Genomic DNA, 11,238 nt, shown 5'->3' on the forward strand with positions numbered 1-11,238 from the left:
TTTCAGAACTCAAATACTCAGACCCAGGAACTGTGACTACTTTGATCAGATTGTGGGAGTTGAACTTGCTCCTTTTCTTTGACTGCAACTTCTGTATGCAATTTAAGAAATATTCTTCACCAAGCTTTGGGCTCTCACTGATAATCCGATATATATTTTTCTCATCATTTTTCTTCTTCTCAAGTTTTCATACTTGGAATCATATGTATTTGGAAATTTCATTTTATGCAAAGGTTGTTATGGTTTAGGTAGTAGGTGTCCCCCAAACTCTCAGGTGTGAGACCATGCAAGGAAGTTTAGAAGTCAAATAATTGGGCTATAAGATTCTTTACCTAGTCAGTGCATTAACTCGCCTGAATGGGTTAATGGATGATAGCTGTAGGCAAGTAGGGTGTGGCTGGAGTAGGCGGGTCCACGGGGTGTCTCTTTGGTGTATATGTATATTTTTCCCATGTCTGCAGTCTCTCTCTCTCTCTCTCTCTCTCTCTCTCTCTCTCTCTCTCTCTCCTTCCTGGTGCCAATGTCCTGAGCTGCTTTCCTCTGACACACCCTTCTGCCATGAGGAGACTTGAGAAATGGAGTCAGCTGTCTGTAGGATGAACTTTCTGAAACAGTGAGCACCAAATAAGCTTTTCCTCCTCTAAAATTTTTCTTGTGAGGTCTTTTGGTCACTGACTAAAACAGATCAACCCATATTTCTAAAAATAATATTTTCACCAATGATATATATATATATATATATATATATATATATATATATATATATATCATACCAAGTAATTCTTTGGTTGTTGTTGTAATTTTAGATATGAGTTTTATTGCTAAAACTAAAACAGATCAACCCATATTTCTAAAAATAATATTTTCACCAATGACATATATATCATACCAAGTAATTCTTTGGTGGTTATTGTCATTTTAGTTATGAGTTGTATTACTCCTATGGAGAATACTGCTTTGGGTAACTTAGGATGTCTAGGCAATCCTGTAGTAAATGTGTTGAACTTTCTTTGAATTTCTCTAGTTTTCCACTCTATCAGATACATAGACTTTAGTATCCAAGCACACTTTGTAAATGTCTCAGGTTTTATTCTCATGAGGCCTGTGTTCCTTTTTCAGCTTATTTTCCACAGTGCTATCATCACTCATAAAAAGTGATTATCAAAGATATGTCTGCACCTGGAGTCTATGTGGAAAGAGAATTTCTTTTCAGGTCTTTAAAATAGTCTTTATTTTTTAAGCATTAGTGTGTGCATTACAAGAAACAGCAAAACTGAAAAGCAGAGAACAAAGTCATCCAATCACAAGCAGGTTGGCGGCTTCTGGGTCCTGCACCTACACACACAGCATCCCACGTGGTGTGACTGAGATCCCAGTGTCATGCTTTTCTACACATCTAGAATATTCACCAGTTCAAAATCCGAAAGCTGCCTGTGTATTTCCAGTTGGAGAAAACCTGAAATATGATAAAGTGAACTTCAAATCATGCATGGTATTATCGTGTAAAATATTTTGTTTTCATGCTGTATATTAACTCATTTAATGTATGCATGTTTGGTGTTCATGAGGAAGGCAGTTATTCGTTGGAGTTAAGGACCGGTGACATCTTTCATGTTTAATTATTGAATTATTTCAAGCATAGTGTTTCTGCTTGGAAATTTCCAGTGTTGCCTACAAATATCACTCCTCCCATTGTGCTAAATTAAATACTCTTCTTTTCCAAATTTTATCACAACTATTAAAGGAGCAGTGAATGGGCAGTATCAATATCAGCTATCACAGGTCTTTCTTGTGCTTGGATTTCCATCTTCCCAATCACAGAATGACTTGCAGTTGTGTCCAATTCCTGCCTGGTCCTGTGATTCAGGGTCCTAGGTCCTCCTCCACCATCTCCACATCCTTTCAACCTCCTCTGGTTGCCATGAAAGGAACTTCAGTCTAGCCGCTTTTTACAATTCCCCAAAGTGAATTTGGAAATTAGAGCAATTATGAATACTGTTTTTAAACATTCGAAGAAATGCTAAAAATAAGAAGCAGCAGAATATTATAACTGACATATGTTCTATGCTATATATCCTCCCAGGGGCTACTGCTGCACATCCATCCATTCTGAAACCAGAGAATTACCTCCAATGCCACTGTGAGGAGATGGAAAGGCATCCTGAGCCCTCCTGGCCTCCTGGGCCTAATCAGCTGAGAGTCTCTGCATTGTGATTCTGAGGCCCAGCCACAATGTTGTATCACAACGTCTTATGTCTCAAACCCACTTATGGCCATATTGTGCCATTGCTCTATGGGTTAGTTTTCTTGTTAATGAGAATGATCCAGACAAGGAATGCTGGCAAACTTGCAGCAGTGATTTTTGAGCTACACATTTCATAGTGTCTTTTTTACACCAGATATGCATGTATCTTTTCCTCCACATCCTCACCAACATTTATTGTTGCTTGAATTCTTGATAATTGCCATTCTCACTGGAATGAGATGCAATGTTGGTATAGTTTTGATTTTTCACTAGAATTTTCATTTTATACCCTTGATCCTGAAGTGGATGTGGTCTTGTTGATTTCTGAGATGCTTTCAAGGTATATTTCCTATTGTCTCTGTGCAAAATACATAGCTTCACTTTAGTGACAGTAACCTCTTCAACAACCACATCTTCCTTGTCCCCAACATCACACACACATTTCTGGCTAAACTTCAATTTTCCAGATCTTGCCTCTCTGATTTTTACTTCTGAATCTCACAGTAAATGTGGCTAAAGGCGACCAACAATACCCTGCCATTACCTGAATGCTGTGCTGCCTTAAAATTTTCTCTGCCAGATTAATTAGTCCATAACTTTTAAATTTAGCCTCCCACAAAGTCTCTGAACATGGGGAAAATGTTGACAAATCCTTTTCCAGAACGTAACATAAGTGGCTTCTAGTCCAATTGCCAATAGAGTCCTCATTCCCCTTTGAAAACTCTGGAGCACTGTTCTTACTATCTGTATTCTTATCTGCATTCTGGTCTCTGAGCTCCCACCAGATCATCCTTTAAGCCCCACTTATAACATTCTAAGACTTCTCTATTTGTGTTTCCAAACTTGTTCAAATTTCTCCTGCAAATAATTTCCAATGTCTTCTGAACCATGTGGTAAGATTAGTCACAGTAATGACTGAACTTCTTGGTACCAGTTTCTATATTAATCAGCTTTTCTCTGCTGTGACCAAAATAAGAGACAAGAACACCTTAGAGAAAAAGAAAGTTCATTTAGCACCATGGTTTCTGAGGTTCAGTCCACAGTCATTCAACTCCATTATTCTAGCCCCAAGGTGACATAGAACATCATAGCAGGAAGTATTTGTGGAGGAAGCTGCTCACCTCATGGTAGCCAGGAAGTAGAGAGAAGGTGGGAGGATCCAGGGGCACAATGCCTAATCCCCAAGGGCACACCCCAGGGCACACACTTCCTCCAGCCCTGCCACAACTGCCTGCAGTTGCCACCCAGAGAGCGATTCTTTAAAATTATTAATCCACAAAAATGGATCAATCCATTGAATAGGTTACAGATCCCACTCTAATCATTTCACCTCTGAAAATTAATACTGGAACTTTTGGGGAACATTTCAAAATCAAACCATAACAGGAACAGAGTCATGATGAACTCTTGCTTACCAGAGGGTAGGAAGGTATTGGGAGAGAGATGGAAAAGCACACAGTTTCAATCAGACTGGAGGAATAAGTTTTAGTGACCTACTGCCCTGCAGGGTGACCACAGTTTATAACAATTTGTTTCATATTTTAAAATTCCTGAAATAAACTTGTAACATGAGGTCAGTCTCAGTGCCCATCAACAGATGAGTGGATAAAGAGAATATGGTATATCTACACTAGGGAGTATTTTTGAGACATGAAGGAAATCCTGCCATTTGCAGCAGAATGAATAGAATTGGAGAATTGTCAGAAACAGAAAGGTAATGCATCTGCCCTTTCATGTGTGGAAACTAGAAAAATGAAGATGACCTATAAGTAGAAGAGGAATTTCCAGGCACATGGGAAGAGGGCTGGGGGAGGGTGGGAGGGGGTGGAAGAATGGATGGACATGATCAATGTACAATGTGTGCATGGGTGGAAATATCACAGTGAATCCCATTAAATTATACAATCAATACATGTTTGTAATAATACTTAATAAAATAAAATAGACATTTCATGTTCTCACCACATAAAATGATACACTGATGAGGTAATAGAATTATTAACTAGATTGAGTCTTTGTAAAATGTATACATAGATCAAGATGTCATGCTGTAACCCCTAAACACACATAATTTTTTCAATTAAAAATTAATTTTAATTTTTTAAAAAATTGATAGTAAACAAAATTTGACAGAACATTAAAATTAACTGAAACAAGATACAAAACATCAATAATTTACAAGTTAGTAAATAAATTGACAGTGACTGATTAAAAAAAAAATACAGGATTTTTCTAGAATGTTGGAAACTTGCCAGATACTCATTATTTGTTGAATGAATCAGAAGTCTCCATACGTCTAGAAATTTAATAGTTGATGATGTTGTGTTTTAATTTAGTTGGGGAAATGGTAGAAGCTGAGTAACCCTTATCCTAAATATGTGAAACCAAAAGTGTTGCAGGTTTGGGATTTTTTTCTGATTTTGGATTATCTGCACATGCATAATGAGTGACCTTGGGAATGGGCACAAGCCTAAACATGAAATTGATATGTTTTCTGTACCTTCAGGCTGTGCACCAATGCTTCACCCTGTCCAGAGGTACACATGCTTTCAAAATTAAGAATTGGACTTTTTAAAAACCAATTTTAATGTTTGCTGTCTTGTTCATTTATTATTCTAAATGTATTTGGTGGAAAGTGTGAAAATCGACTAATTTAGTTTCACCCAATGCATCATCTGGTTACATCCTGTTTCTTTTATTACCTCTTATTCAACAGCATCTTAGAAAGTCTCTCCTATCAAGTAGTGCAAACACTAATTATTTAACTGACCAAAAAATATTTTATGGTATGGCTTAACATTTACACTTCCGACTGTCTATGATATTGTTCTTCATTAAACCGATATAATACAATCTATCAACCATAATGTCTACAGAAGTATTTGGGCATTGGTTATTTAAAACCATGGTTGTAGACAAGGTTTATTTAGGACCCCTTAGGGACACTGGGAAATGGCTAGAGATGGCCTTGACTGAGACACCAGGAGGGGTGACCTGCTAACATCGCACCAGGCAGAGGACAGCACAGCAAGGAAGCCTGGGAAGTCAATGTCCCTTGGCTGAGAAAGCCGAGTTAGGATCACCTGCACTTTTAGTATTGACAGCTGCATTTAGATATTTCTCCCAGGCTCATGACTCTTCCCATTTCCAGAAAAATCAGAGCATCCCTTTTCCCACCTGTTTAAAACGTCCAACCCCATTGATTTAATAGCTATCCATGTTTTTCCCGTGTAAAATTTTCAGCAAATATTTATATGTCCAATCACCATTTCAATCTATTTTTATTATAGTTCATTATCTACAGTTAACATTTCAAATGAGCATTTCAGATTATTGTTTCTTAACTGGTTTTCCTATATTTTGTCAGTAAAAACTTTAATATTTTATTTAGTTAAATATGTGTCTCTCTTCTTACTTCTGATTTTCTTGTCTTAAGATAAATTTCCCACTCATAGATTTTGTATATAGTCTTCCTGGATGTTTATCTGAAAAGTATTAATTACGTTTACACCAAATTCTTTAACTCCTCTGACCTTTTGGTATCATATGATATGTGAGCTAGGGGGCCATCTTTATTTTACTCCAGATACACAGTGTTATGGCTTAGATATTTGTTTTCCAAAAGCTCATTTGTGAGAAAATGCAAGAAAGTTTAGAAGCGAAATGATTAGGGTTATGAGATCCTCAAGCCAGTCCGTGAATTAATCCCCTGATAGGGATTAACTGAGTGGTGACTCTAGGCAGGTGGGGTGTGGCTGCAGGAGGTAGGTCCCTGGGGGCAGGCCATTTGGGTTTATATTGTATTTATATTATATTGAGTGGAGCTCCGTGCTTCCTGATTGTCATGCCCTGACCTGCTTTCCTCCACCACAGTGTTCTCCCTCACCCTGAGCTCCAAGGAGTGGAGTCAGCCATCTAATGAACTGAGACCTCTGAAGCTGTGAGTCACCAAATCAACATTACCTCCTTAAAATTATTCTTGTTGGGTCCTTTGATCTCAGCAGTGAAAAAGCTGACTAAAGCACACAGCCACTTACACCAGCTTTTATTTAACATTTTAAGCTTTACCAAATGTAATTTTGCCATTTAATAAATTTCCATATATGCTGAGACATAATTCCTAATTCAACAAATAATTATAGGAAAACTATATATGTATGTGTGTATATGTGTGTGTGTATACACACATATCAAATTATGTACCAATTTTATTATGAACCCATGTTGATATAATTAAATCGCTAAAATTTCTTTATTACTTTATGTTTAATTATTTTTAAAATGTTGTTTATTATGGTTATTTTGAAACCAAGATATTTAACCTGGTTTTATTGCCTTGCAATATATTTTTATTTCAAAACTTCTTCAAAATGAACCCTATTATGATGTATAACTATAATATACTAACAAAAACATTAAGAAACTTCTCCCATGCTGTAAACTTTCTAAATAATGCACATGTGTCCACATATCATTGTGAAAACATAAAGGTGAAAATAGAAGATGAAAGTCCCTGCTCATTTGTCTCTTGCATTAAAATGCCACAGAGTATAGCCAAATAAATGTGTGTGGCATCGTGTCCTCAGAGATATACCATATGGAGAGTGTCATGTGTGTGAAAGGTTGTACTCATCACAGGAGCACAATTTTGTAGAGTATGGGGAGGGGGCCCTCAAATGTTGGATTAAGTCCAGAACAGGACCAGGGTGAGCCCATCTGGTGCGTCAGAGAGCTGAACAGTGGTTGCCAGAGGCTGGGAGAACATAGTGGAGAGAGAGGAGGGTCCATGGGTACAGCCTGGAGCAGTAACTTCCCATGTCGTGGTAACTGTGGTGGACAATACTTGTGGGTTTCAAAGCAGCTGGTGGAGAGGCTTTGTGACTGTTCCCACATAAAGAAATCATGGAAGTTCAAGGTGCTGGATACACACACGACCCTGACCTGATGGTTACACAGTGTGGATGTGTATTGACATGTCACATTGTACCCCAAATATCAACAATCATGATCCATCAGTGGTAAACATTAGAACAATTAAAAACAAAGACTAAGACCCAGGAAAAGAGCTGCCTGAGGAAAATGAGATTGAGGCCCTCCTCACCTGCCATCCAGTCCTGTGAAGACCAGTGGGAAATCAATGGGGGTGAGCACATGAAAGGCCATTCTGTCTCACAAAACAGGACAAAGAGAATTTGTGGTTCTTGGTGTATTTCCTTTGGTGAGTTGTTGATTTACTCTCTAGGTAACAGTTTCTTCTATTTAGATGTTTGATGTATGTGCTTTTCAACACTCTGATGTTATCCTTACTCTCTTCTCTTGGCTAATGTGGTTTTGACCTCAAGGACATCAAGGAGATAGAATGGGACTTGGAATGCCACGAGACAAATGGAAAATGTTCCTTCCTTAACGTCTCCTGGGGACCTCCTTGTGCTTATTAGAACTTCTTCCTCCAGGTCCACTTGCCAACCCCCTCTGTTTATTGAGAATATTGTTTGATTGTTTATTTTAACACAGGTCAGATAATGGCTATCGCAAAAGGGAACTCCTATGTAACCTGTGATTGAAAACTGACAGCCTAGCATTTCTGAGGAGCAATTCTACATTCATTCAGGCAAGTTAATCGGATATCAGTAACTCGAATCCATTTCTTTCTTATGGTGTGGCTGGGAGTGAGAAGAGCCTTGTGTTATCACTCGTGCTGTGTGTACAGGGCTGTGTGTGTTGGGTGGCTGTGTGTACCTTTAGGGAGGAGAGCAGGTTTCAGAGGAGGGGTACCTGGGCATAGTAGACAGACTCTCTCCAAGGTTTGATGGTTCTACCTGTTATTCCTTGACTTTACAATGGTGTAAAGCAATGTGCATTCTGAAGAAACTGTACATTGAATTTCAAACTTAGGTTCTTTTCCAGGCTGGTGTTAGGCTGTGTGATACCCTCATGAGGCTGAGAACAGACAGCATGTGCCCTGTCAGTTCAACATTGCAAGGGCTTGCAAGGTCTCAGAACTGCACTGAGGCTACAGGTACTGTGTTGCCCAGCTGGGATGCCCAGTAGGTTACAGGCAGTCAGGGCTTTTTCAGTTTTCAGTATTTTCCACTTGTTCTAGGTTAATTAGGCCATAATATAAGTTATAAAAATAATAAATTAGGGAAGATATTTTGTATTCCTAATGGGGATTCATCATCCAGAGCCCAGAACTCAAGACAATAGATCGGAGTAAAAAGAGAATCCACTTCAATTCAAGGAAAGTTGTTCAGACAACTTAAAGAAATGCAAATGCAAAAAAATGGGCCAAGGCAGTCCTTTGGTCCTGATGGTTCGGTGGCAGCAGGAGACCCCTTCTTCTATACTTTTCATATTCTTTCAGTGGAAACATAACATTGGCACATATTTCAGGACTCAGTAGGATAACTTGACATGTGTCCAATGTGTAGGGATGAACTGAGGGGGACTGTCACTTCCACCTCTGTGAGTATTTGTCTTTCCTGTTTATTTGGGAAACTTTGGAGCCTTCTTTTTCAGCTTTTTTGAAAGACAGGTTGGTTAGTGTATAATTACCCTACTATGTTACAAAAGAGCAGAACACTTTTGTCTTTTCTAACTGTGTTTAGGTACTGTAATCTAATCTTTCTCTCTCCTGTGCCCTACTCTTCCCAGCTCCATCGGCCATTAGTCCACCCTTGTCTTCCATGAGATCCCTCATCTTTAGCTTCCACACATGGGTGGGGACAGGCAGTGTGTGTCTTTCTGGGCCTGGCATTTCACTCACTTAATGTCCGCCAGTTTTCCATGATCCTGGAAGTGACAAGGTTTCATTCTTTTTAAGGCTGAATAATATCCCTTGTGTACTTATGTACACATTCTCTTCATTCATCCATGAATGGGCACCTAGCCTGATTCTGTATCTTAAGGATTATGAACAGTTCCACAATAAACGTGGGATGCAGAGATCTATTCACTCTTCCGTTTTGCTTCCTGTGAGTATGTACCTAGCAACCTTCAACACTTTGGAAAACCGACTCTTAACAGTCTCCCTCCTCCTACCAAGCAAATTAAAATTTTGTCATATATCATCTCATTTAAATCTTACAAGAGCTTTACAAACTGGTTAATATGATCACCACATTTTACAACTTAAAAAATTGAGACTCAGAACATTTATTTATTACTGTGTATAGAAACACAAAACTGATTAGTATGTTGGAATTTGGGGGGCCCAGAGGGTTACTCTCAGCCCTATAATCATAAGGGCTACACTTACTGGCTCTTTCTTAAATACATAGTTACATCTTATAAACTACAAAAGAAACAATTATGGTACAGGTGTGATTACAATGAGAAACTTCTGTACCTTTAAAATTTTTTAACCAGCACATAATAATTTTCTATATGTGTGAGATATACTGTATGGTATTTTGAAACATGTATATTTTATGTTGTCCAAATCACAGTAGCTATCATTTCCATCATCTTATATGATTATCCTTTCTAAATTCTGTGAGATCTTTTTTCAGATGTCACCATCTTTTTTTTGGAATTGACTTTTGGTTTTTTAAAAGAAATCACCTTCATCCACTCTTTTCTTTTAAGCATCAGTTATCATCTGAAGTGTTATGCAATTTAAGTTTTTTCTTAAATTCTTTGTACATCATAAGATTTTAGGGATGCTTGTTTTCTTCTGCATTGTTGACACATTGTCTAGAAACCCCAGGTTCAAGGTTTATATTAACTTTTATTTTTTTAAGTGCAAAAAAAAAAACTGAGTTTAGTAGATTACATAATCTCTTGGGATAGAATGAGAATGGCAAAGGAATTCTTAATTGTAAATGCTGGGGTGATTCCTAAAAGAGGACCAGATTCATATATGAAACATAAAAATCATTTCTTGGCTGTAACATAAATGATACCATTTCTGAAAGGTTAGTCATGCATGTCTGATTATTGTTGTTGTTGTTGTCTCTCCCTGTCTATGTGTTTCTCTCTCCCTGTCTATGTGTTTCTCTCTCTCTCTCTCTCTCTCTCTCTCTCTCTCTCTCTCTCTCTCTCTCTCTCATCAGATGGACCACATAGAACAAGGGAATGGTACACACATTTCAGAATTCCATCTTCTGGGATTTTCAGAGCAACCTGGATGGCAACCCTTCCTCTTTGGGCTTTTCCTCTCCATGTACCTGATCACTGTGTATGGAAACCTGCTCATCCTCCTGGCCATCACCTTGGACTCCCACCTGCACACACCCATGTACTTGTTCCTCAGCAACCTGTCTTCTTCTGACATCTGTATCACCTCCACCACTGTCCCAAAGATGCTGGTGAACATGCAGACACAGAGCAAGGCCATAAGCTTTGAAGGATGCATCATGCAGATGCACTTTTTCATAGTCTTTGCCAGTCTGGAAAACTTCCTTCTGGCCGTGATGGCCTATGATCGCTTTGTGGCCATCTGTCACCCCCTGCACTACACAGTCATCATGAACCCCCGGCTCTGCATGTTGATGGTTGTGGTGTGCTGGATCCTGAGTGTCCTGCATGCCCTGTTACAAAGCTTAATGGTACTGCGACTGTCCTTCTGCACAGACTTGGAAATCCCCCACTTTTTCTGTGAACTGAATCAGGTGGTCCAACTTGCCTGTTCTGACACTTCTCCTAATGACATGGTGATGTACTTTACATCTGTGCTGCTGGGAGGTGGCCCCCTCGCTGGCATCCTTTACTCTTATTCCAAGATCGTGTCCTCCATCCGGGCAATCTCATCAGCTCAGGGGAAGTACAAAGCCTTTTCCACCTGTGCATCTCACCTCTCCGTGGTCTCCTTGTTCTATTTTACAATCCTAGGAGTGTACTTCAGTGCTGCTGCAACCCATAATTCACACTCAAGTGCAACAGCCTCAGTGATGTACAGCGTGGTCACCCCCATGCTGAACCCCTACATCTACAGTCTGAGGAATAAGGACATCAAGAGTGCTCTGAGAAGGTACCCTCGGGGGAAACTGTAG

At 39.0% G+C, this 11,238-nt stretch overlaps 1 protein-coding gene across 1 annotated transcript; it reads left to right on the forward strand.

The window, feature by feature from the left end:
* The first annotated feature begins 10,314 nt into the window (after positions 1-10,314).
* On the forward strand, positions 10,315-11,238 carry LOC113178512 (olfactory receptor 7A5-like). Its single transcript, XM_077796511.1, has one exon. It carries the CDS (start codon positions 10,408-10,410, stop codon positions 11,236-11,238), a length of 831 nt encoding a protein of 276 aa, XP_077652637.1. The 5' UTR covers positions 10,315-10,407.

The sequence above is a fragment of the Urocitellus parryii genome, chromosome 3 (genome assembly GCF_045843805.1).
Source record: "Urocitellus parryii isolate mUroPar1 chromosome 3, mUroPar1.hap1, whole genome shotgun sequence".
In the NCBI taxonomy this organism is placed as follows: domain Eukaryota; kingdom Metazoa; phylum Chordata; class Mammalia; order Rodentia; family Sciuridae; genus Urocitellus; species Urocitellus parryii.